This window comes from Phascolarctos cinereus, unplaced genomic scaffold (assembly GCF_003287225.1).
Source record: "Phascolarctos cinereus isolate Bilbo 61053 unplaced genomic scaffold, phaCin_HiC Scaffold_726;HRSCAF=1367, whole genome shotgun sequence".
Classification (NCBI taxonomy): domain Eukaryota; kingdom Metazoa; phylum Chordata; class Mammalia; order Diprotodontia; family Phascolarctidae; genus Phascolarctos; species Phascolarctos cinereus.
Genome location: NW_027556098.1, coordinates 401,386,907 through 401,413,353, shown reverse-complemented (window position 1 = coordinate 401,413,353; position 26,447 = coordinate 401,386,907). Strand labels below are relative to the sequence as shown.

The 26,447-nt window shown below is 52.1% G+C and overlaps 2 protein-coding genes across 2 annotated transcripts in view; one reads left to right on the top strand and one right to left on the bottom strand.

Annotated features, from left to right (window-relative positions):
* Nucleotides 1–931: 931 nt before the first annotated feature.
* On the bottom strand, nt 932–16,624 carry LOC110200315 (uncharacterized). Its single transcript, XM_078145748.1, has 3 exons — nt 15,702–16,624; nt 4,943–5,400; nt 932–1,670 (listed from the first exon to the last, which is right to left on the bottom strand). The coding sequence occupies exons 1-2, from the start codon at nt 16,482–16,484 to the stop codon at nt 5,131–5,133; spliced, it is 1,053 nt and encodes a 350-aa protein (XP_078001874.1). The 5' UTR covers nt 16,485–16,624; the 3' UTR covers nt 932–1,670; nt 4,943–5,130.
* PRDM16 (PR/SET domain 16) overlaps nt 16,141–26,447 on the top strand; it is a 646,704-nt gene continuing 636,397 nt past the window's right edge. The window contains 1 exon segment of the mRNA XM_078145746.1: nt 16,141–16,220. Coding sequence (XP_078001872.1) covers nt 16,184–16,220 — 37 coding nt within the window. The 5' untranslated portion in view covers nt 16,141–16,183.

The following is a 26,447-nucleotide window of genomic DNA, read 5'->3' as shown; positions in this document are numbered from 1 at the left end:
TAGTCCTTGAATTCTAGTTGGGTCCAGGTTGAAGTTGTTGGATGAAATAGGATGTCTGGGCAGATGTGACTCAATCAAGTGTTTTTTGAGTACCTACTATGTTCCAGGTCCTGTACTGGGCACAAAAAGAATGAAACCATCTCTACTCTTGAGAAACTTTCATTCTAATGGGGGGGGGGAATAAGCATATGCAGCCATATGAGCATACTTATGTATATGTGTGTGCATATATATAGATATATATGGTATATATATAGATATATAGATAGATTTATATATACACATTTACACTTAATAAATATAAGGAGAATAAATACAAATCAATGTGCTGTTGTTTAATCAACTCTCATGAGCTCATGCACCATGGCACACCAATGTTGTCAATGGGGTTTTCTTGGCAAAGATACTGGAGTGGTTTGCATTCCCTTCTCCAGTGATTAAGGCAAACAGAGGTTAAATGACATGCTCAGGGTCACACAGCTAGTGAGTTTCTAATTTCAAATTTGAACTCAGGTCTTCTTGACTCCAAGTCCGGCACTCTATCCACTGCACCTGATATTGATAGGCAGTCTCTCTCTCTCTCTCTCTCTCTTCTCTCTCTCTCTCCTCTCTCTCTCTCTCTCCTCCGTATATATGTATGCATGACATATACATGTAATATATATGCATATACATATATACACATACATATATGTGGGTATACATACATATATGGTATGAGTGTATATGTGTACATATATTTACTGAATAAATACAAAGAGAATAAAAACAAATCAATCAGCATTTATTAAATGCCTACTATGTACTGGACACTGTCCTAGGCATTGGAGATAAGACAAAAGTGAAACAATTTCTGCCTTCAAAGGGTTTATGTTCTAACAGGAGAGAATAACTGTATATATATACATTTGGAATAAATATAAAGAGCATCCATAAAAAAGAAATAAGCATTTATTAAGCATGTATTACTATCAGGCACTGGGAATACAAAGGCAAAATGAAATAATTCCTGCCTCACACGGCTTACATTCTCACAGTAGAAACAACTGGTACACATTTAAATAAATACAGAGTAAAAGTAAAAAGCATAAATACAAGTAAAAATAAATAAGCATTTATTAAATGCCAATTGTGCACCATGCACTGTACCAGGTACTGGGATTCAAAGACAAAACAATGCCTGCCCTCAAAGAGTTTACATTCTAAAAAAACGACGAACTCATACTTTGCAAAGTCAAGATTTTGAAGTTCCTAAAATTGTTCTAGATGAAGGGAACAGAGGAAAAATGGCAGGCTGCAGATCACAGGGACTAGCTAAAGCCTTGATGGGCAGGGACCTACCTCTTTTATCTTCTCCCTGAAGCACCCAGGATTTGCTGGAAAAAGTACTTGGCAAGAAAAACCACAAGGGAAGCCTGCCCTTTCCCCTTCCTTCCCCAGTGAAGTCATTTGAGGTTTGCCTAACTGGGCAAGGTTACAGTTTGTTGAATGAATGATTAACTGACTATATCCTGCTCAGTCCCTGGCTCAAGGGTCTCAAACATTTTCAGTCCTTAGTGTTTGTCTCATTTGTGTCAGGCCTCCAGGTCCAGGAATATGTGTTGTCCCTCAGCTCTCTTTCTCTCATGAAGCCGCCCAGATGTCTAGGAGGTCAAGATCCATCCAAGTAACTGGAAAACAAAATAGGATGTGTGAATAAATACAATGCTTTACAATGGTCAGACTGTTTTACAACCATTATCATTTGATCCTCAAAACAACCCTCTGAGGTGGCTACTATAGGTATTTATCATACATACGTTGTATTTGTTGTTTTTCAGTCCAGTCTGGTTATAATCCCATTTGGGGTTTTCTTGCCAAAGATACTGTAGTGGCTTATCATTTCCTTCTCCAGTTCATTTTATAGATGAGGAAACTGAGGCAAACTGGGTTAAGTAATTTGCCCAAGGTCATACAGCTAGTCACATACACATATATATGGTATAATATATATTATATATAGGATATAATATCTCATATGAGGGTATAATATATCATATATATCTTATATGCAGGATATATATAGGAGATATAGATATATAGGAGATATACATATAGGAGATGGATGTGTATTGTGTATATATATATATATATGTATACACACATACATATATTATTTGTTTATGCAAAATGAAGCTGATAAAGGTTAGATCTTTTGTTCATGGTCTTCATAGCTAATAAATGCAGAAGTAGGATTTGATCTCAGGTCTCCCTGACTCTAGATTCAGCACTCTACTATATCACACCTGGGAGCTCAGGAAGGGAGAATTCTGAGGGGTGGGGGCCATCAGAGAAGGCTTCATGGAGGAGGGGGAATTTAAGCTGGGCCTTGAGGAATGGGTAGGAAGAAATGCTTAGAGAGAGGAGGACTAGGGAGGGCAGGCTGAACAGAAAATAAAAAGAGAAAGAGAGGCATTTGGAAGGTTATTTGTGTAAAATAAGACTTCAGGCATCTTGGTGCCCAGAATTAGAATGAGCTTCAAACATTTACTAGATGTGTGACTTTGGGTAAGTCATAAGGACCATAGCTCTAGAGCTGGAAAGGACCTCAGAGACCACGCCCAATTTCCTCATTCTACAGTTGAGGAAACTGAGGCCTAGAAAGGTTAAATGACTAGCCTGGGCTCAAGCAAGTAGATGGTACTTGAACTCAGGGGCTCCTCTGACTTCACAAGGACTGTTGTTCCCCAGGTATCTGGCTGCCCCTCACTTGACCTCTCAGACCCTCAGTTTCCCCAACCTTAAAATAAGGATTGTGGTATCTTCACCTAGATCAAGGCTCATCTCAAAGAAAGAGCTTTTATCTCCTGGAAAGTGTCTTAATGCCCTACAGAAATGGAAGTAATTATGATTGCTAACCTCACACTGCACTCTTTTTCGGGGGGGAGGGGGGTGAGTCAAGCGTTTGTAGTTGGGGGTGGAGGTAAGGAGGATTAGGTAGGGTAGGGGCAGAGGTAGGAGAGCACCCTAGAATACTGGAACTGTGTTGTAGGGTGTCGCTGGGGTTTGGGAGGGAGGTGGGTTCTTGGCTATCTACGAGTTAAAATCCCCTTAGCTGGGGCTTGTTTCCCTTCTGGGCCCATAAGCTCTCTTTCTCTCTCCCCTCCCCTCCTCTTCTGTCCCCCAGTGACCTAGGGAAGCCCACGATTGATTAAATCACTCTAAGGTCACGGAATAGAGAGGTAATTTTTTTCCCTGCCCCGGGCAGCCCTGGTCTCTGCCCTTTTCCTGCCGGCTCCACGGATCCTCCTTCCCCATTGTCCCCTGCCTCAGGCAGGTAATGATTTAACATCCACCCAAGCTAGACCGGCTGATTGGCGGCGGGAGCGCAGTGCTCCTGGACCCTGCCCCCTCTCCGAACCCTGCCCCCCTTTCCGAACCTGAACCTGAGGTTCAGGCAGCCCAGACAGCGGGAGAGAGTGGAAGAGGAGAGGGGAGGGGGAAGCGGAGGAGGTTGAGAAGAATGAGAGAAAGGGGAAGGGGAGGAGGAGAAAAAGGAAAGCTGAGAGAGGAGGAGGGGGTACGGAGTACTAGAGGAGGAGGGAGAGGGAGGAAGAGAAGGGGGATGGGGTGAAGGAGAGGGAGAAAGAGGGAGGAGGAGGGGGAGGACGGGGGAGAGGGAGAAGAGGAGGAGGGAAGGAAGAAGAAGAGGAGGAGAGAGGAAGGGGAACATGGGAAGGAGGAGGGAGGAAAGGGGGAGAATGGGAAGGAGGAGGAAGAGGAGGAGGAGGAGATCCACTGGAAGGCAGGCCCAGAAATCTGCTTTCTGCAGATCTTCTCCAGAGAGAGAAGGCAAGGCTGGGACTTTGGCAAGCATGTTAGCCGCATCAGGGACTTCCGAGCTGAGGAGCTTTGAAGGCTCCCTCCTTCATAGGGTTCCCACCTGCGGAGGGTGAGGGTATGCCAGGGTAACCTAGCTCGGAAGCCAGAGACATCTGTGTATAGACGTACATATGCACATGCACACAGAGACATGCACATGCGCGCGCTAACACACACACATACACGCGTTCACCTGCTCGCAGTCGCGTGCATAGACACCACACACCGACTCATATTCACATTCTGAACAGACTCATTCAGCTTACTCTGAAACCAGACAGAACTTCACAGAACACCACGAACACGAGCACACTCATTCGCAGAAACCATCTAGAAATATACTGACGCCAGAGACATACAAAATACACATGCAGATACACTCACACTAGTGCACACTTTCGGAAAGCAGAGAAACTTAAAGAGACCACAGAGAAACATGAACACGCTGGTAGATAAACATAATCAGGGAAAATATGCGCCCAACGCACACACACCGCTGCACTTGAACAGGTCCATACACACACCTAGGTGTCACTCATGTTCACACATGCACACAGGCAATACCCAGGAACATTTGGGGAGGCCAGATTGTGGTTCAGTCTTGGGCACACATCAATTATAGTGTCTGATGTCTTCTAGAGACAGAGAGGGAGAGAGAGAGAGAGAGAGAGAGAGAGAGAGAGAGAGACAGACAGAGAGAGAGAGAGAGAGAGAGAGAGAGAGAGAGAGAGAGAGAGAGAGACAGAGACAGAGAGAGACAGAGAGAGACAGAGAGAGACAGAGAGAGACAGAGAGACAGACAGAGAGAGAGAGAGGGAGGAGAGAGAGAGAGAGAGGAGTGTGTGTGTGTGTGTGTGTGTGTGTGTGTGTGTGTCCGTGTGGATATATGTGCGCCCGCGTTTGCGCGTGCTTGCCAGTCTGGAGGGTTGTCCTGCTGGCAGCACCTGCCTCACTCCCGGGGCGCCACCTCCAGCAGCAGCCCAAATATTTCCGGCCTTGCAACTCCGAGACTCAGTTCACATTCTCTGACTCTGAGCCCAGCTCCCCCCACCCGGGCTCCGGGAGAAGGGCGCAGCCTCACCTGGGTCTTGCCCAGAGGGGAAGGGTGTCACTGGAGGAGAGCTAGGTGGGCGGGGCTGGAGCTGGGCCGGGCGAACGGGAAAGTGGGCGGGCCCAGATCCCAGGGGCCACCTGCAGGAAGAATCGCTCTTGTGGCCCTGAGGCCGCGGGCAACGCGTGGGCCCCGCCCCACCAAATGCTGGGTGGCAGCTAACTCTCGAACTGCTTCCAGAACCCTCCTAGAGATGCCAGGGCTTTCCCCTCGGGGCTTAGGTGGAGAAAACTGCATGAGCTCCATTGAAGGCTAGAACAGAGTCCTCTCATGGATCTGAGAAGCATTTTGGGAGCGACTTTATGCCTTGGGCAGGTTTTCCTGGGGAGGGAGTTGGGAGGAGCATACGTTCTGAGCCGGCTCGTCCTGCAGTCTCTCCCAATTGGTCTCTCGGCTTCAGTGCCTCTCCTTGCTGGCCAGACACTGGGCTGTAAGGTGAAAAAGTGATTTGAATTGGGTGGCCTGTTCTAGCTCCGAGTCCATGACCCTGGTTCGGTTTTGCATCCTCTCCTCGTCTGCAGACTGGAACAACCCCTTAGCACCACCGCCCCTACAAGATCCCAAAGTAAAACACGTAGCCAGGAGTTGGGAGGGGTGGGGGTGGGCAGAGAGACAAAAATTAAGATAACTGTACGCCATGGTAGAAATCTAGTTTCTCCGGATCGAAATTCGTTAACCTTTTGAGCAGGAGATGTGAGCAGAGGCCTGTCTGTAGCCAGGGCTACCTGGTTCACTCACTGACAAGATTAATTGATACTAAGGAAGAGCTGATGTCTCTGGAGCTCTCTCCCAGCTCCCTTTACACTAATTCCCGACCCACACCAACTCTTTGTGGAAAGCGCTTTGCATACATAAACAACAACCTAAGGTGGGTTTTGTTGTTATGGGCGTCCAACGACATAGTGCGTTATTGTCTTATTGTTATCATGACCTGACTATCTGGAAAATCGGTTCCCCTTTGCAGGTGTAGACCACCTTCCTGGTTGCTTGGCTACTCGCTGTTCTGCCCACTTCGATGAAGTTAGGTCTTGGTCAGGCTAGGTTCCTTACATTGTGCTCCCGGAAGCTGGACTGCGGTGGTGGTGGGAGGTCTGCCCCAGGCTCTCATAACCTACCCCCAGGTGATGAGTTAGTAGGCTTTCTGCCTCTGGCATGAACCTGTGATCTTGAGCTCCAGAGCAGGTAAAATCGTGAATGACTGTCTGCTGAAGGAAAAGAGGGTGAAGAAGGGAGAGGATGAAGTCTGTCCCCTGGCTCTATCTTCTACTCCTGCTTCTGACGACTTTCCTCCCCCCACCCCTCCAGATCCCCATCTACATAAACTCACACCTCAAAATCACTCAACTGGAACGGATAAAGCGCTCAATCCCCTCGCCAGACCTCAGGACTCCCTGAGTTCTTCTGGTGACCCAAGAGGCTGCTCAGCAGGCTTCTGGGGGTCCGGGAAGACAATGGTCAGGCTGAGGTGGGGATGGCGGGACTCACAATAACTCACCGGAGTCCCAGAGTCTTCTCGATTCCAGTAAAGGCAAAGATGCACCTTACGTGAGATCTCTCTCCTCTTCGAGGAAGAGTAGGGGCAGGCGGAAAGGCGGGTGCTATTGTCTCCCCTAGTGTCCTCCACCACCACCAAGCACGTTCACGCGCGCGCGCGGACACACACACGCCACATCCTTAGGGGACTAGTCATCAATTAAAGTTACCTTCGTATATTGAAAGGGAAAGAAAGAAAGAAAGAAAGAAAGAAAGAAAGAAAGAAAGAAAGAAAGAAAGAAAGAAAGAAAGAAAAAGAAGAAAGAAGGAAGGAAGGAAGGAAGGAAGGAAGGAAGGAAGGAAGGAAGGAAGGAAGGAAGGAAGGAAGGAAGGAAAAGGAAAGGAAAGGAAGGGAGGAAGGAAGGGAGGAAGAAAGAAAGGAAGAAAACGTACTAGATTTAGTGCCAGAAGGACCTGGTTCGAATGTAATCTGTCGCTTACTCCCTGGCTAACCTCTCCCGACCTCTGTTTCCTCATCTGTAAAATGGGCGGGGGGGCTAGGTCTAGACGAACTCTCAAGTCCTTTGAAGCTCTGAATTTTTTATCTTAATCTAAATTTTCTTCTTGACTCCATTACTAAACTGTGACCTTAAGCAAGCCAGGTCTTCTCCAGGCCTCAGTTTTCTTAACTGCCAAATGGGGAACATAATTTCTGCCCTGACCTGCCCTCCTCCCCCGGGTATGGGGAGGTTTAGCTGAGGTTATGGTTGCAAGGTGCTCTGGGAGCTGAGGTGGGCTGAGTTGGACAGAAGCAGAGGCTAATGGTTCTTCCGGGTGGTCATTGTCAAGGGCGCTCAAGATATAACTTGGAGACTTGGCGGGACTTTGCTTGCAGGCACCGGAGCCTGCGCACCTGGCCCAGACCTCTGGGCTGGGGCAAGGCTTGGGAGGCTAAGATATTCCGCGCCACTGGAGAGGCATTTGGTCTCGTCTGCGATAAACAAAGAGATGCGGTATAGAACACGCTGCGTCTTGGGGGCTAAGAAAACTCCACAGGGGGAAGAGCAGAGGCGCCCAGTGGTCGTTGGTTGGCGGGCTTTGAGTGCGCTCTCGAGGAAAAGTTGGACGTGGGCTTCTACTGGGGAGGGGATACATGGGGAAGAGGAAGGAAAAGGAATAGGGAGTCAGATCTAACAACTAGTGGGGGGTCAAGAGGAGACAGCTCGCAGAAGCTCTGATCCCAGACCTATACAGTTCTACACGTGTGGATCCTTTGTGGGTTTTGTTTTTTAAACCCCTCTGTTATTAAAGACTGAGGGCACCTGGAGCCCCCTGGATAGACCCAACCCCAGGCTCTAAGAACGCAGACAAACGAAATGCTGTAAAAATAAAATAGTCCCGTCTAACTCAATTGCTTTCTGAATTGGAAAGTCACGCATTCGACTGGCTTTGGGCAGTCCACTCAATTGGAGAGGTCGATCGATCTTTGGACAAAATTTCAGTCTCAGTAACTGGCTTTTCTATTACACTTTAAGATTTGCAAAAGGCTTGGCAGTCATGACTGTGTTTGAGTCTCACAACCATGTTGTTAAATGGGTGTTACAAATATCAGCCCCATTGTACAGAGGAGGAAACTGAGGCTTGCCCACAATTATAAAGGTAGGTATCTGAGCCAGGAAGTAGACAATGGGCGCTCTCTCCATTATTACACGGTGTCTCTTCTGTAGCTCCCTCTGATCAGTCTGATCCACCCCGAAAGCTGAGCCAGGGGTTCGTTCTTGCTAAGCCCGAGAAAGGGAAGATTTTCCAGGTGTGGAGAACCAAGCCTCTTTTTTAGGGTATAAAGAAAATAGATTCGATTTGGATTCACGTTCCTTGGGGGTAGCAGCGCTATAGAAACATAACCCACAAAATGAAGGCTCACGGTGACCCAAGGGGAAGAGGTTAAAGAGCGAGCTGCGTGGACAGGATTGCGGAGTGGGTTAGGGAATGTGAGTCCGGGGCTTCACAGAGAGCTGTCCAACCTTTCTCTTCCAACTTCCTCATTCCTGGAGGCATGACTTCGTTTAAATCTCTCAAGAGAAAAATTCGAACGTGCGTCTGTTGTGTGTGCGTGTCTATGAGTGTGGGCGTGCCTGAGGTCTGCACGTAGGTGTCCTTTGCATGTGTGTAGGGTGCATGTTTATAGTGAGTGCCTGTCTACTCTATGTGTATCTACCTTCGGTGTGTAGTCACGGCATATGTGTAGTAACAACGTTTATGATATGCATACAGTTTGCTTGCGTCCATATATATCAATCTGTCAATGTGTGTCTTCGGAATAGTGTGTGTGTGTTGTTCGGGTGTATGTGTATCTGTTTATGTCAGTGGCATGTGTCTTTACTGTGCTTCTCTATGCCTGAAGTGTGTGTCTCTGTGTATGTCTGTTGCATATGTGTATGTGTGCGGTGTGTCTGCAGTGTTTCTGGGGGTGTCGTTGGTGTGTGTGACCTTATTGTGTATATGTGTATATATGTGTATTGTACAGTGTTTTTTCTGCATTCTTTGTGTTTGTAAAATGTCTGCATCTGTGTGACTCAGTCTGGGGCAGTATCTCTTCAAGGTTCTGACGGTCCGGTCCATCCTGTCCTCAGTCTCCCTCTCCCTCCCACACCATCATCCCCAAAGCGGTGGTTTCTCCACATTTGTCCCAAGCTGGACGACCCCCTCCCGGGGGAATAGGAGAAATCTCTCACTTTATGGCTTCCCTTTTTGCTGCTTACTCACTCTAACCAGACAGAATGGCAGAGCTTAACATCGTCACCTTTATTATCATCATCAATACTATCATCATCATCCCTCGGATGGGGATAAGTGGTCAAACTTTCCGTTTTCATCTGCCTAAATTCCATTCATGGCTAGTCAGTTCCTCAACCCAGTACAATTTGCACTGGGCCAGGAAGAATTTCGCCCTGGGAAGCCCCTACGGGGCGTTTTGTCTTTAGAGGGAGGGAGGAGGAGAAGCGTCCAGTCTTTACAGCCCCCCGAGGAGAGTAGATGTCAAAGGCAACGGTGCTCATTCCTTCCTTCATAGTAGATAGAGCCTTGCTTGCTTCCAGGCCCCTAAGACCCACGAGCTCCTCTGCACCTCTCCGAGGCATCTCGGGCTTTGCGGTGCTAGCCTTTAGCCTGGGGGTATGTCGCTGCGGGTCTGGCACAGGGAGTTGGAGAATGCGTCCGCACTCTGCTGCGCTCCCGGAAGAAGCTCCTGCCACGTGCCGGCCAAGCGGCTAGACCCGGAGAGCTGTTTGGGAGGGTGCGATGTCCCTCTGGCCCCCAGACTGGGTCCCTCTGGCTCCCACCTGCCCCCGTCCCCACACCACGTCCTGAGGCAGCCAGAGGGGAGCGGGAGAAAACAGGAACCAGAGAATAGAAGGGAAGGCAGCGGGCACCATCCGAGACAGCTTTGTCGGAATGTAAACTGAGCAAGGCTCGTCTCTTTCCTGTCTCTTCTTGCACCGACTGCAGGTGGGCTCCGGCGGGTGGCTTAGCACAGGTTTTCCCTGGCTCTACAAACAGCTATGTCATCCCTTCCCTTCTTTCTGGTTTCTGGGTTTCCACTTCAGCGCGAAGCCTCTAAACCGTTTGAAGGAACAAATGGACGTCTCTGTGTTTTTTTTTTTTCTCGGTCTGTATAAAAATGGTAACTACCAAACCTCTCCACTCCGGTTCGAGGGACTCTTGAAGCCATGTAAAATGAGGGTAGGCATTGACTCCTGCAGCCTAGTTACCTCCGGCGTGGCCACTAAGTCCCCACCCTCCAGGACCAGGGTTCCTTTCTTTGGCCCTCTGGGTCTTGGGATCATCAGGCTTGAAGACCCCAGCCCTGGCCAATGCCCCCCGGACAGAGTTGTCACATCTAAAAAATCTGGGGAGAGAGCACCCAAGCTCAGTGGCTGGAAATGGAAGGCAGCCGGCTCTAATTAAAAGGTCAAGGCTGCTGAGGCTCTATGCCGCCTCTCCAAGATTCGGCTAGGCTGTACATCCCCTTCCCTTGACCCCCACTCTGAGGAAAGAAGAGAAGACGATTCCTGATCTGTCCTGTCCTGTCCTCTCCTTCTCTTCTGGTTACTGGGACCACTTCGCACAGGAGATGTGCCGGGGAGACACAGAAGAGAGCTTTTCCACTCACGCACCCCCTAAACTAGCCAAGTCTTCAAAACGCTAGAGCCCTTCTTGTCGGGCAGAGCCAGACTGGGTCATGCCTGAAATGCTCATTTTGGTTCTTACCCATCAAAAAAAAAAAGTCTCCTTTAGGCAGAATTACCGTTACAAAGCTCTTGTAGAACTCGGTACACGGTGGGTATCCAGGCCCCATAGCAGGTGGACGCATTATTCTTTGGGAAGGTACTGGGGCCGGGCTGAAGCCCACGTCCTCGGTATCTCGCCTCTCGTAAATTGGTTTGTTTGCATTAAGTAGATCTGGTCAAGGAAACCTATACAGTGGCTTTAAAGAATAGTGTACTGTTGTTGGAGAGATTGTTGGGGTTTTTTTTTTGGAGGGGGACTCATACTTGGACCTCTGATCCTCCTGTCCCTTCCAGACCCTCCCCCCTCTTAAGCCCAGGCAGAGCACCTAGAAGCCGGTCTTCACAGCCGTTTGAAAGGCAACTAATTACATTCCCAAGGGAAGACGTATGTTTACCGGTTTTCCTAAGTCAGGTTTTTGCAGCCACCACATATTTATGGCTTCGTCGGGTCTGGTACCCAAGAGGAAGAGGAGAGGGAACAGAGATAGGAAAAGAGAAGAGGAAAGTTGGGGGAATCCTTCGGGGATATCGGTCTCCAACAAGCCTGGTGGGCTCTTGAACCGTAGACACTTTGGAAACCGCAATTTGGTTTCAAATTTTGGTGTCAGAGAAGCTAAAACTCTTCACTCGCTTCTTACTGTACTTCCTCACTCCCACCCAAGTCGTCCAGAACCCTAAAAGAGGAGACACCGCAACGAATTTTGGTATTGTGGAGGACGGGAAACACGTGGCGGCGTTTGCCCCACCTGCGTCCAAGCCTTTCTCCCCTGCTTCCTTTCTACCAGCAACCCTCTGCTCTCTCCTCTTTTACCTTAAAGTGAGCTGGTAACAGGACTGGAGCTCAGCCTCCTACCTTATCGGCCAGGTCGGAAGAAGACACTTCGGTTGAACTCGGTTTCCCTCGTAGATCCAGGGAAGCTGTCCCCGGACAGACTAAGCTAAAACTCAGCATTGCCTATGCCCAGGCAGCATCCCAAGGACCCATTCTGTTAAGGATTTCCCCCAAATCCCAGGAGATGGGGATCCCTTGCACTGCTTCCCTAGAAAGGCCCCCAGACTGGTGCCAAGGACCAGAAATCCAGAGTCTAAACTCATCACCAAGATTTCTCCCTCCCCAAGATTAAAGCCACACACCGTTCTGCACCTATGCACAATAGTCCCCTGGGCCTCTCAACCATCTTGACCCTGCTAAGCAAAGTTGGAGGACAGAGCCAAAGAGCTGCAGGATGCCCACTCCCCTAGATATAAGACTGTCCTTCTTTCCCTCCTTCTTCAGGAAGAGAAATCAGACAAGTGGACGGGGAGATCTGGGGCCTGGGCTACCTCTTGTCTGACTTGCCACTCTTGCTTCCTGCCCTGCTGGCCTCTTGCTTGGCCTGGCCCCGTTGGGGTCAGGGAACCCACAGATGCCTTAGACCTCTGCCCTCAAGCTGCTCCCTCTCCCTGTCTTGCTTCATTAGTATGTCCCAAGTCTGTCCCTCGGGTAAAGGGGTTTAGGCTACGCTTCCCAGGGCACCAGGACCTTGAATTCACTGGGGGGGGGGCGAAAGGGAGGTCGGAAGGTTAAACTTACTAACAGCAGGAGAGCTGGTTAGAAACGGAGCCTGACTTCTTGGATCAGCCTCGGGGGCCTCTAGTCTCAGAGCAGACAAAAAATTCTGCCCTGTGAAGCCACTTTCTTCAAGGGGGAGCCAGAGGACAGAGGCCAACCTCCAGGAATTTCCCCTTCGGTCACCCGGTTCCTCCGAAATCCCGGCCTCTTCGAGACCTGCTCACGGCGGGCCTTTACTATTTGAGAATAAAACCAAAAAGAACCAACGGCCCGGAATTTCTGGGCCCTGGGGACCGTTTTCGTTCCTCACTGGTATTGTGAGGCTGTCTTTAGGAAGGGTTATAGGGCGGGGGCCAGTTTTCCCTAAAAGAGATGACCCCCTTCCCCCACCCCTCCGGGAGCCATCTTTGCAGGGATCAGGCGGCCTTGATCATCCCAGTTCAGACAGCCCAAAATCTGGTCATCTGACCGAGGAGTTGCATCCCGCCGCAATGGAAGCCTCAAGCCTGGGGGGCAAGCAAGAGGGTTGCTCTCTCTTTACTCTCCCTACCTCTACTCTCAGCTTCTTCCTTTATGGATATTTCTTCCTCCCCATTGTCAACACTATTTACTTTTCTTTCATATGTGTGTGTGTGTGTGTGTGTGTGTGTGTGTGTGTGTGTGTGCGAGCGCGCGCGCGCGCAAGTGTGTGTGTTGGGGGGGTGGAGAGAAAACAGTATTTTTCTCTCCCCTTCTCCTTTATCACTGTCTTTCCGCTCTCCGTGGCTCCTGGGGCTTCCGCCAGGGTGAGGGTCAAAGGCAGGGCTGACAGCGAGTGAGACCGGAGGCGCTGACAGGCTTTGGGTGGGGGTAAAGGCTGCTGACATGGAGCAGAAAAAAGGTGAAGGCCGCTTAGCCCAGGCTAAGACCAGGCCCCAGAGGCCAAGTCCAAAATTAGACGCCTTAGGAAGAAGGCTTTCTCGGCTCCATACCCTCTTCCTCCACGCCTGGGGCTAGAAATCCCAGGGTCCTTTCGGGAGAAAAGCACCGAATGTGTGTGTATGCGATTACCTTTCTCCCAAAACCCCTTAGGCCAGTCCCCATTCACTCATCCTCCCCCTGAGGGCCTAATCCTGAGGGAGGATTAGGAGAAGAGGGGGCCTCTCTGCTTTCAGACCTCAGTCCCACTTGCCTTAAGGAGTGCGCTCTGTTATTTCCTCTGCCCTCCCCAGTTTCTGTACTCTCTCGGACCTGAGAGTCTAGAGATTGTTGCCTGGAGGGCAGAGTAAAGAGAGGGAAAGGAAAGGTAGAACGAACAAAAGCAAAGGCGGCCCTGGCAGTCAGTTGCCCACTCTATTAAGGCCCTCCACCCTCATTGCCCTCGAAGCCCACCCACTCCCCATCCCCCGTGCCCGGAATCTAGCGCCCAGCTATTCGTTTGCCTAGGCTGTCCTGAGCGGTCCCTGATCTGGGGGCTGACCTCCGTGGCCAGGAGTGGGGGCTTTAGTTTGACATCTATTTGAGTCTCGGCGACTAAAACTGCGCAGGTTCCGAAGGGGTAGCTGCAGCTCCTGGCACAACAAACGGGACAGCGGGGGTGGGGAATGTCCTGGTTTCTGTGGGTTTAAGGAGGACTGAGGGTGGATGGTGGGCGATGTATAAACCCGGCTGAGGCTGAAGGGAAGAGCGCCCTAAGCTGCAGTGCCTCTGTGGTGGTTCCCTTGGGAGATCGGCCTCTCCTGACCTAGGAAGCTGGGGTGAAAGGAGCTGTAGGAGGAGGAAGGCCGGGAGCCCTGAAGGCTTCTCAGACAGAAGTGTGTTCCAGACCCACTCCTTTTTATTCCCAGCTCTTTCCTGTAGGATCATTTCCAATAAGGGAATACCGGGCCAGGACATCCTTCTCCCCTGGAGGTTCTGCCCCCCCCACTCAGGCCGAGCCCCAAGCTCAGCTCCCCTAAACTGACTACCGAAGCCACCGAAGCCCATCTGAGGCAGGCGGGACCGAGCCAGGCCCTCCCACCGCCCACCACCTCCTCTCTCAGGCCGCCCGCCTCGAGCCCAGCTGGACTCTCGGCGCCTACAAGAACTAGTGACCGACAGAAGAGGAAGAAACACAATTAAGACAAATCCACCCACCTTCCTGTGGGAGCCCTCCACCTGCTGGCCTGGTGGAGGGACCCCTCTCCTTGGTTTCCTCAACTCGACCCTTGCTAGCCTTACCGGTTCCCTGCCCCAAAGGTTCCAGCTCCGAGCTTCCCTTGAGCAGGTGGGGGGGTACAGTGCTCCCCCCACATACACACTTCCCAGACTAACCCTTGCCCAGAGCTCCTCCACAGATCTGTCCTCTCCTAAACACTGCAGCCGTCCCTTACTCCCACTCCCCAGCCTGGTGCTCACCTCCGCTGGATTGCCCCAGCAGAGAAAGCCGCAAGGTCTGCGAATAGTTGTAGGAAAAAGAATGAGGGGGACTGGGGACAGGCAAGTCAGTCCCTCCCGCCTTGGTCCCAGGCCCGGCCAAGAGGCATAGGTGCTAGGGAGAGCTGGCTTCGGGGCACCTGGAATCAGGGCTGGGCGGTGTAGAAAGGTTCCAGTGTGCCGGGGGGGGCAACCAAGAGCTTTCAACTACAACCCTTTCCCACTCTACTCCACCCTAGACTTCTCTGAGCTCTGCCGATTCCTGCATCGGTTCAGTCCCTTTGGTGACCCCACCAGGTCCTCGGCGCACCAGAGGTTCTCCAGCGACTCTCGCCAATTTCCCGTTCCCGTCTCCCCTCTCCCCAAAAGACCTCCACTCGGGCCTGGGGATAGCAAGCTCAGCAGCCCGGAGACTAGCAAAACATAGTTGCTCTATTTATGTTTATAACGCTGAGGGAGGGATGGGCCAGTCCCGACTAGGGGCCACTGGGGTTGGTGAGGAAACGGGGGGACCCGGCAAGGCTTGCGGAGCCAACCGATGTTGGAAGGAGCTGATGCGGGCAGGGAGCAAACCAGAGCGGGCAGGCAGAGAAGCGGGGTTCGAACTACCCGGGTTGTGAAGGGGACGGGGTAAGACGGGGCAGGAGAGGACACAACAGGACGCCCCTCTAGTTTGGGAGTGGGTGGGAGTACAGATTCTTAGACACTCGCCGGGGGGTGGGGCGTCCTCCAAGAACCCGAGCCCTAAGAGAAGAAAGGTGGCGAAAGCCGCTGTGGAGAAAGATCATTGTAACATTTTTAATTAGGAGGGGGAAAAAATCACATTCACAAGCCCGCGTTTGCAGAAAGACAGGGGGAGGGAGAAGCTGGGGGGGCAACCGGAGTTTATTCTTCCTTCACCCCACCCCCCACCCCGCGCAAGGTCCCTGGACTAGGACGAGTCCCGGAGGAGCAAACCCCGAAGGGATCCAGTCGGGTGGCCCCATCGCTACTCAGAGTCACCTCGATCCCCGGACGGTACCTTGATCCGGTGAAAGCGCGTCCGGGCTGTGGGGCCGGCCGGGGGCAGGAGCGCGGAGAGAGGACGGAATATTCTCTTAAAGGGCCAGTCGTGAGAGGCTCCGAGGTGGTTGAGAAGGAGGCAGAGGGGGAGGGGGAGGGGGAAGAAGGGAGGAGGAAGGGGGGAGACAAGTGAGGTGAGGAAGAGGAGAGCACCCCCCCAAAAGAAAGAAAGAAAGAAAGAAGAAAATGTCCCCCCAAAGCAATCCCACCTCCAGCCCGTACTCAGCGCCTCCGCCGCCAATGATGATGATGGTGATGATGGTGATGGTGATGATGGTGAATACATTGGAAAGTTTTTTTGGCCCCGGCGAGGGGTGTCAGATTGAAGGCTCTGTGCGCATGTGCGAAGGTGTCCGGAATTGACAATGCTGGGGAGATGAAGATAGCGTGTAGCAGCTTCGGGAGTCAAGGAGGAGGAGAGGGATTCAGCCAGCCGACAACATGAGATCCAAGGCGAGGGCCAGAAAGCTAGCCAAAAGTAGGTCTCTACCGTTTCGCGCTTCCGCCCCCGGCGCTCCGGGCCCGCGCTCCCGGCCTGGCCTCCCCCTCGACCGTCCGCGCTGGACTGGGGGGTACTGCGGAGGGGGCTGGGGGGACTTCTAGAGGAGGGGGGTGTTGTGCGTACTCCCCGCAGCCCAGCGAGCTGCGAGCTCCCAGGCCACCTTGGTGGGGACTGCAGAAGGGTGGACCGGGAGGGCTGGGGGGGGGTCTCTCTTCCTCTTTCTCTGCTCTCTTTGCTCATCTCCCCACACACCCCCCGCCCTGGTTCCCTGCCGAGGATCCGGGGCACCGGAATTGTGTTGTCCCCGAAGGTTAGTCTCCCCCCGATAACCCCCCCAAAAAAACCTTCCCAGTGTCAGGCGTTCCGCCGGCTGAACTCAAGGCGCGGGGGAATGGCCGGGGAGGGAGGGGGTGAAGGGGAGGGCGAGGGGGTGGAGGGGAGAGAAAAGCGAAAGTTAACGAAAAGTTGACGAAAGGGGAGAACAACTTTTTTCCTTCCTCACTCATACACATACACACTCCCTCTCCGTTTCCCTCTCCCTCTCTCTCTCCCTCTCCCTCTTACTATCTCTCTCTCTCTCTCTCTCTCTCTCTCTCTCTCTCTCTCTCTCTCTCTCTCTCTCTCTCTCTCTCTCTCTCTCTCTCTCTCTCTCTCTCTCTCTCTCCTCTCTCTCTCTCTCTCTCTCCCCCTCTCCCTCTCCCTCTCTCTCCCCCAGTGGTTCCCAGTCCTGGTCAAATCCTATACCGGGCTTTTGAAATAGTGGGCGCTAGAGCACCGCCTTTGGCATCCAACAGACCGAAAAGGGGAGAGTTAGGGCTGAGGGGGGGGGCGGGGAAGGGAGACCGAGAAGGGAGGGAGATGCGGAGAAACAACCCTTCAACAGTTCAAGGGACAATTATTGAGGAAAGTGGGGGGGGGGTGCAGAGAACTGAATAGGAAAAAAAATGGAGACTTTTGCTTTGGGTTGAAATTTTTTGTTGTTATGTTTATTCCCAAATATAAAAAGAGTGAAGCTTGCAGAGTGAAAATTTGGCAGTTTGGGTGAAAAGGGTACGGAAATTATTTTGGGGGGTGGTGAGATTTCGATTTAGTCCTATGTATTCCTTGCTCTCTCGCTCCCTCTCACTCTCGCTCGCTCTGTGTGTGTATGTGTGTCTATGTCTGTGTCTGTCTCTGTGTCTCTGTGTGTGTGTCTGTGTCTGTGTGTTTCCATTCTTTCTCTTCTCTCTGTCCTCCCTCTCTCCAGCTTTTGCCCTCACCCCTGCCTGCCTGGAGCCAGCCGTGCTGTGAGTCCGGGAGCCTAACTAGTTCTGCTGTTGGAACTTGGGATAGAGGCTGAGAGTTGTGCTGTCAAAAGCGCCCTTACTTTCTGTTTCGCTCTGCCTTGGGGAAATGTCCCAAGATTTCAATCGGGAACCCTGCCCGCGGGTCCCTCAGTGCCCCCCCCCACCCCTCTCAGCTTAGCCCAAGTTTCCGCAGACAAGTTTTTGGCGTTTCTGTGGAGAAACCTATCTCTCTCCCTTCTCCGCCATCTCTTTAAGCCGCTCTGCTCCCTAGCCCGGAAGTTTGGGAGGCAGTTTAAACAAAGCTGGGCTCGCTATTCCTGTGTTATCAGTACATAGGCAAGTCCCCCCAGGTTTGGAAGGCCAAAGAGTGGGGAAGTAGGGCAGGTGCGAGGGGGAGAAGGGCCGGGGCCAGGTGAGTCCGGCTCCTGCAGTCTAGGCTGCGCGCCCGGTTGGGGCGAAGGAGGCCCGGAGTTCTCGCTTCGGCGCTGACGCTTTCACCAGCTGCTCTGGCCGGCTGCAGTGTCCATGGCCTCGGCTCCTTTTCCAGTTAGTCTGCCCTCCTGGAAGGGAGGCAGGTCCTTCCTGCTTTCATCTTCTCTTTTGCCCTAGCCCTAGGGTCCTGGCCCTGGCCGCTGCTTTCTCCCCCGCAGCATGGCCTTGGAGGCTGCGCGTCTCCCCCGACTGAACTCCGACCCCGTGTCTGGTGGGGACGTCCTCCGGTTTTTCTTGCTCCTTTCTTGATTCCTCCAGGGGTCTGAGAGCAGTAGGCTAAGCTCTCTGGGGCAGGGAGCCCGGAGGCTCTTGGACACGGGTTGGGAGCTCATTTGGGCGCTCTTCTTCCTGCGCTTTCTTCCTGCCTCTTTTCTCTGACAAGCTCCACTCCCTGCCCCAGGGTGGTCAGAGCGATGGGCTCCTGGATCCTCCATTTATAGGAAGCGGGCTTGGAAGAGGTCTCTGCTTTTGTAGGCACAGGGGCCGACCTGGAGGCCCAAGTGCACTGGTCCCCGAAAGCCCCTAGCCCAGCTCCCGGAGTGAGCGGCCCCGGCTGGGACGTAGCTGCAGAAGGCAGTAACTGCAGCTGTGGAAAAGACTTTGGGTTTTAAGACAATCTAATGAATGTCCCTTCTCCCTCAGACCTTATCTCTCAGTAGGGTCCTGGGGCTGCAGAATGACCCTGGTCAGCCTGAGGCTTGGCTGCAGCTGCAGCTGCAGCTGCGGCTGTTGCTGCTGCCGCCGCTGGTCCCGGCCTGGGGCTTAGCGCTGCAAGTGTCCGAAGTATAACAAGCCGCAAAGAGACGGCCTACCTAGACCGGGCCACCCCGCCCGAGGCCTGGTTTATGGCGCCTTCCCGAGCTCCCTGGAGCCACCGGGACCCTGGGGCCCTTTTCTGTGTTTTGTGACCAGTACCAGAGAAGGTGGGCTGAGGGTTTCTGACTCTGATAGAAACAAGGTGTGTGTTCTCGTGCGTTTGTGTGTGTGCGCGCGCGCGTGTTTGCGTGTGTATAATCTGCTTCTAGGGGGACATTCTCAAGATTTCTCCACCATAGGAAAACCCAGATACTCCCACAACCCAGATCCTTAAAGAGTGACTGAAAAGATGGACGAGTCAGCGAGAAGCCTACGGGGTTCTTTGGAAATATGCTGAAGGGGCAGGCAACGTCCGCCCGAGAAAGGGGGTCGGGTGTTCAGGCAGGCGGCAAAGGTCTGAGTCTGAGCACACCCTCCAAGCTGGCCGCAGCTAGCCGCTGAACCAAAGGAAGGGCGTTCTTCTCTGCTGGTAACTTTAGCCTGAGTCTCTGTCTGCTCTCCAAGGCCCGGGACAGGGGTTTCTCTTGTCTCTCTCTGCCTGCCTCCATTCTCTCCCTCCCTCCTCCCTCCCCCCCTCTCTCTCTCTCTCTCTCTCTCTCTCTCTCTCTCTCTCCTCCCCTTCCTCCCTCCAACACACACGCACACGCACACGCAAAACGCAAAGTGGAAAGTGCTGTCTTTCTTTGATGGGACCAAGGTCTGATTAAGATCAGGTGTTTCATACAAGGCAAAGCCCGCCGGTTTATGGGGTCTCTGTTGAGGGTTTCAGGGATAGGTATTGCGAACAGTAGCTCCCAGCGAAGGTTCTCCTCTCCCAGGAGTATTTCTGTGAACAAGCAGACTCCAGCCGCGTGTGCGGCTCTGTAACTGGGAATACATTACCCAGACGTACGAACACACGTACATCCCTGCATCCCGGTGCACACTAGCATAAGCAGCGTGCCAGCTCCTGGAGTCTCGGAGCATTCCCCCTGCTTCTACTCCTACCCGGACACTGGCACAGCCATTGGAGGCTCCACCTGAGCTGTGCTTGGGGCACGGAGAGAAGCAAGGTGGCAGAGGCTGAGACAGGAATGTGGAGATACTGGTGGCCGCGTTGGGTCCATACTCTACCGTAGAAATCCAATTCATTGGACACTATTTTGAGCAGATGTGGAGGTCCCCAGGGACTGGCTCTATTATCTGATTTGGAGAAGGTTGAGCTAGGTAACTGGAAAAAGGAAAGAGAGCAGCTTGCCCTCCCCATGCTCCTATTGCTTCTTCTCTCCCTCCCTCCCTCCCAGTCTGTACCGCCACTTCTTGAGCCTCGACCTGGATCCACGTTGGTGAAATTGACTGGGCAGGAGTTGGAGAGAGAAGGAACTGGGAAGCAGGGAAATGGATCACGAGTGGATGGCGACTGCCATCGTGGCAAAATTCACAGCTTTGGCAGCTGCCCGTGCAGATAGAGGAGAGTTTCTGGGCGTGTGTGCTGGGCCTGGGCCTACCCTATCCGAGTCTCCTTGACCCGGCTGACCTTTAGGACGTCTTTGGCGTCCTTAGATCTCAGTTTCCCTTAAGGGTTTTCCAAAACGCCACCTCAGCCCCAATTCCTTTCTCCAGGAGAGATAATTGGGAAAGTTTTCTTTTATTGTCATTATTTTTATTATTATTTTAAGTGAGGGCTCCTATTTGTAGCAACAGAAAAGTGCTGGACAACCTCAAGAGACAGTAGCATCTGCGTGCTGAGGCTGGGAGACCCACAGGAGGAAAGGGTGGGAGAGAACACAGGGGGATGGGCTCCATCAGCTGGAATTTCGTTTCTGTTTCTGAGAGGGAGACCCCATCTCCTGCAGCGCTTACTTCTTGGGAGTCTCCCTGGCTTCCAGGGCTTCCTTTTTCCCAAAGGGCGAGCTCTTGGCCCCCGAGGGTGAAAACCCTACTGAGTTCCCCCCACTTGACACCTACTCATCGCCCTGAAATCATTTAGTCCAAGTTGGAAGTTTATTTCTTCAAACTTCCAAAGCGGACCCATTTCACCCAGCTCAGAGCTGGGACTTAGATTCATCTTCCTTGTGACCTCCCAGGTGGGGATGAGGATACAGGTTGCCCACTTCTTGGGGCTGTTTCATAACTGACCTGTCCAGATCAGTCCCCAGCTCCCATTCACAACTACAATAACTCTGCCTGGTGGATCATCTATTTTGGGGTGGCTAGCGGAGGAGGAAAAGGAGGAAAGCCCCATTTTGGGGAGTCTTTCTATCCGAATCTCACTGCTATTGCTTAGTTGGGACTTCTAGTTCCCTATTCCTTGTAAGGAAAGCGGGAGTCCCAGGACTCTAGCCCGAGCCCACATTCCCATAGGGCTTTCTCTCCATCCCCAAGAGGCCTTTTCCAGACATTGCAGGCCTGGGTGGGCTCTGGGGGAAAGGGTGTCCGAGGGCTCCACTGTCTCCCCTCCTTCCTTCTCTAGGTCTTTGGGACCGGCTGGCTCCCTGGAGTTCTTCCTAAACATTCTCTTGCAGCCCTGCTTGTCCCGGAGCACTTCCTTCAAAGCTATTAGAGCCTGGGGGCCTGGGAACAGGCAGAGAGGAGAGTGAGTTGTAGACAGAGTTGGTGTGCTTGTGTACGCGGGGAACACCGGCAACGTTAGAAGACAGTTGCAGACCCATTGGGTCCCAGGAACCAGGGATGCAAAGATGTGCCTTCTCAGGGAAAGCTCTCCGACTACCTCCCTCTTAGCCAGGAACCCAGAGTTGGATTGAGTTGGGCATTTTGTTCACCCTGGAATGCTGAGGTCACACTCGTTCCCCCAACTCAGTGGAACCGCCGGGTCGCCTGTGGCAGAGGGCCTGCACGCTGCCCCCTCTTCTCCCGACTCTTTTTTCTCTTCCCTTCCACCGCGCCTCTGAAAGAGCTGCCCCTTGGCGGCGCCCCCAACTCTGCCCCGTTCCCTCCAGGAGACACTCGGGTCAGGGGGAGTTGCTGCCTGGCGCTGGCGGGCTGTGTCCCTCGGAGCCGGTCTAGCCCCGCTTGGGGCGAAAGGACTCTCGCTCAGTTGGATAGGCTGGGGGAACGCGACCCGGGACCAGGGGCTAGTGCAGGGGAAAGTAAGGAAGCAAGGTCTCGGCCAGGGTGCGATTCAACGCTTTAAGCGACTTCTCCGCGGTCTCTGCACAGCTCCTAGCAAGAGACCGCAGCCACAGGACCTGCTTTTAACAATCGCGACCAGCTTTTGCAATCTTTTTAGTTAAGAAAGATTCATCCAGGCTTTGCAGTAGAGTGAATGACGCTAGGGGAGCCCCCTTTTAGTACAGCAGCGGGCTTCGAGGGTCAGTACTTCCCCTTCTATTAACCTCCTCTCTAGGTGGTATAGGAGAGCCCCAATAAGACACTAACCCAGATGCTGCTAGGGAAGTATATGGGAGTAACCCCTCCGAGTCAGGGTATAGGAAAGTTAGAGCTTATGTAGGGGCAACCATCGGGGGATCCTTAGGATCCGGAGTCTTCACCTCTTGGAACCCTAAATTCATGCCAAGCGCTTGCTTCTGAATGAGGTTAGCGGAGATCTCCCTTCTCTCTGAGGCTTAGTAGTAGAAAGATTTTAGTGGGGAGGGGAAAGGGAAACTATTCCGAGGTTCTCTCTCCAACTTGACTCATGCAGGGAGAATTGGGCAGGTGTCCGACCCTCGAAAGATTTTGAGCTTGTCTTTCAGTCCCCTTAGTTCCAATTCCTCCTCCTGACCACGGTACCTGGTCATCCACCCAAGCCCAGCTCGGACCGTTCCCCTAGGGATAACCTTTATAGTCTCCTGCTAGGAAACCCCATTCCTGATCACCCCAGGGAGGAATGGGGTTACATTTGAACCCGAGAGCTCTAGCGAATAGACCTGGATCAATGGGACTGAGGGGTGTGGTAGCGAAATATTTCTTCTCTTGTAAGTTTCTCTCCTGGTGTGGTAGGTGGAGGGATTGGTGGCCAAGTCCCTTTCTGTCCCTTTCAAAGTAAAGCCCCCGATTCCCTATTACAAAGGCATAGTAGCGTTTCCGCATTTTAGGTATTAGTTTTTCTCAAATTAGGCTCAGTGGCTGTTGTTCTTTGTAAACTGCAGCCTTCCGAAGGCCGGGGAGGGGGCGGGGGGATGGCGAAGAGAGACTAGTTTGGGAAGGGGGCGTTCTACCAGTAGGGTCTGGGGCCGGAATTAGCTTTGTCAATCGAGAATAAACCTCTTTCTTTCCTCTTCCCCACCCCCCCGCCCCAGCACCAGCACTGGCTTTCCCCTACCCCACCTCTAATCAGCCCCCTCGAGGGAGACCTGGCCAATATCTTTCCCTTTCCATTCGGTGCCTGGCCGCTATTAACCCCCTGTTTTATTCAATTAGGCAATTAAGGATCCTTGGGGGGCTCTGATCTGGTAATTAAGGTGATGTATAATTAGAGTTTCAACAAAAATTATCCAGGATTAAAAATCTTTTGAACAATTTAGGTGTGTTTTTTTTAAATTTATTTCAAATAGCTCTAAATACAATTTATTAGGTTTTGATTCAATCTTGCCCAAGAAGTCAGGGGCAGCATCCCGATAACAGGCAGAGAAAAACAGAAACAACTAGTCTCCTTTATCCTTTTTTTTTCTTCTTGTTTTTCTTTTTGTTTTTCCAATCCAAGAAAGGAACTTTCGAAAGTTAAGGAAATCTCGATTATCAGGCGGCCCCGTGTTTCCTAGCATTTATTCTCTGTCCGGCGGGTGGGCAACCCAGACTTCACCTGCCCAGGAAAGGAGACCCAGAATGAAAACTGTTTAGGGTGCGATGGAGAGGAAGGAGGGGGGAGAGGGTGTGGACCAGGACCGGGCTTTAGGATTTCTCCAAAACGGACATTCAAACTGAGAGCCGGTAGGGGCCAGTGGGTGCATTCTGGCCAGTCTTGCTGGGCCCTGAGGCTCAGATGTTGCTGATTCCTGGGACTGCTCGAGGATGGTGGGGGGAACACGGATACACTAATTCACGGACGCGCCCGCACACGCAGAGGAGTGGGCACAAGAGCACACAATCTACTCTTCTTCTACACGTCTAAGTCCTTCGGGAATACACGTAGAGCGAGCCAGGAGGGAGAAACTTTTTAACATAACTGAAGAATCAGCACTCAGACTCGGTTCAGACTTAAACGAGAGGAAGAAAAGAAATAGGCAGTCCCAGCCCCCCAACCTCCCTCACTTCATCACACACGCACGCGCGCGCACACACACACACACACACACACACACACACACACACACACACCCCTAGTTGGGGGTTCTGGCCTCCTCCTGCTTCCACCTAGCCTCCAGGATTAGGGAAAAGATGTTAGTCCCCAGGGTCCCCTCCCTCCAGTCCAATTCCTCAGACCGGACGGGGCGGACTTGGGCTAGGCTCCTGCTTTGCTTCTAACCAAAGCAGCTCAGCCGAGAGCCCCGAGTCGGTCAGGGCGCCAGGCGGAGGCTTGCTTGCTCTTGGTCGCGGCAGAGATTGGCTCAGAGCATCGTGGTCAGAACACGCAGCCCAGGACGCAGGGCTCAGGGTTCCGAAGCTCGAGCGCAGGCAGCTCGGGCTCAGCCAGCGGCCGCCTCCCGCAGTCTCCCCATGAGCCGGGCTCCAAGCTCGCAGAGCTGCAGGAATGCGGCGCGCACAGCCCACACCTGCTCCTCCAGAGCCGCAGGCTCCAGCTCGCTTGATTCTTTGCTCATTTCCTAGCACCCAGGGCCCAAGCGTACTCTGAATCTTTCCTTAAGAAAGAGGCTAGAGAGGACGCTGGGTACAGGGAAGTCTGATTGCTCCGGCTCTAGCAAAATAAATCTCTGCGGTTTTACGCTTCTCATTGACTCGGCCCTTACAGCATCAGTTCTCCTGGGATTGGCCACTACCCCCTGCCAGGCCAGAAGGGTAGGGAAGGGATGGGCGCCACGGGGCCTGGGCTCAGAACCCAGTGTACAGGATTTGGGGGGGGGAGTGGGAAGGGCGGCTAGGCAGGCATCTGGGAGAGAGGGATCAGGTGAGGGGATAACCCCCGAAGGCAACAATAGCTTGCCTGTGCCCCGTGCCAAATACCAATCTCAAAGTGGATCTCGAAGTCTGTGCAGGTCAGAGTAGAAGGGACCCTAGAGGTGAATGTGACTGACCTAGTACGAGGTTCAGTCTGAAGTCTCCTGTCGGTCAGAGCTCCCAGAAGTTTATTACCACCCGGAGAACTTTCTCCCTCTGCCCTCTCGCAGACACGATCTCACTCTTCCCCACTATATCCTCGGAAAGCTTTGAGGGCAGCCATCGCTCAGTTTTCAAAGTGAGAAAACTCAGAACCAGAGAGGTTAAGTAAGTTGTCCAAGGCCACACAGCGAGTCCATGGGAAAACAGGGTGTGTCGAGTAAGGAAAGACCTCCAAAGGACTTTTACCCACAAACCCATCAAGACTTTCCTTTAAGGCCCTTGGGGCAGCCTTCAGACATCATCTCTGGTGTTTCACACTTCCAAGTTCAAACACATTTACCAACCCAAATTCCCTTCATATATTAGGTCTTCCTTAACTGCCTCCCCAACACCTTTTTAAAGGGGTAAAAAAAAAAAATCTCTGACTGAAACATAATTGCAAAACTTGAGTTAACTTTATTTGGCAAACTGACATACTAGACTCAACCTCTGGCATAGTCTTGAGTCTTTGAGATGCCCCTGGCCCTTCTCTCTCTCCTCTTTCAGAACAAAGAATAGCAGCCTGGGAACTCCTTCCCTCATCCTACATTGATTTCCCTCCCTTTCCTTCTTTAATCCCCAAACTGCCACCTAGACTCAAAAAAAGAAGGGCTTGCTCCTGCTAAGTACGAAAAGTGAAAGTGACCTTTAACCAGGGTTAGGTCTCCAGGGTTGGAATTTCTGCTCCCTTTGCCTAATGATTGGCATGGTGTATTGGGAGGGGGAAATCAAAAATATTGGAGACTTTTGTAGTCCATTTACCCTGATCATTTTTTCTTAATGGCCTGGCATTCTTTCCATCCCTTTTAGCCCCGAGCCTTGAATTCAGGAAAACTTAGTTTGGGGCTCACTGCTAACATTTCGGCTTTAGGTCACTCAGACAGAAGGTGCTATGGCTGGCACTCTGGAAATCAGCTATTAGCTACTCATGGCTGGTTTTTCATTCCTGCCACGATTAGAACCACTTCCAGAGGCCATCTTAAGGTCATTTCTGACCCCCTGTGTGCGAATGCCCGTCACCTCTCTACACTGCCATTGCTGTCTTTTAAACAGGATGTTGACAGGGTCTCTCCCCCACCCCAAGCAACTCTGATAGCAAAAGTCCCTGAAGTATTAGAATCATATATCATTCCAGAGGGTGCTTTCTCTCTCTCTCCCCCTCTGCCTTTCTCTGTCAATTCTCTCACCCAGATTCCAAGAGGCCATGCCCTGGCGTTGGAGTTTATGTGTCAATTTCGTCATCATCCTGGGATAAGACTGTCAGTTCCATATTTGTATAATAGTTAACATTCTGTGGGGGAAGGGAAGGGAAAGTCCGAGTCTGGTGAATGCTCTGCTTACTTCATATTCGCTATAACTATTTCTGTCCATGAAAATTGGCTTAATTATATCAATGGAATGTTTCTTTTTC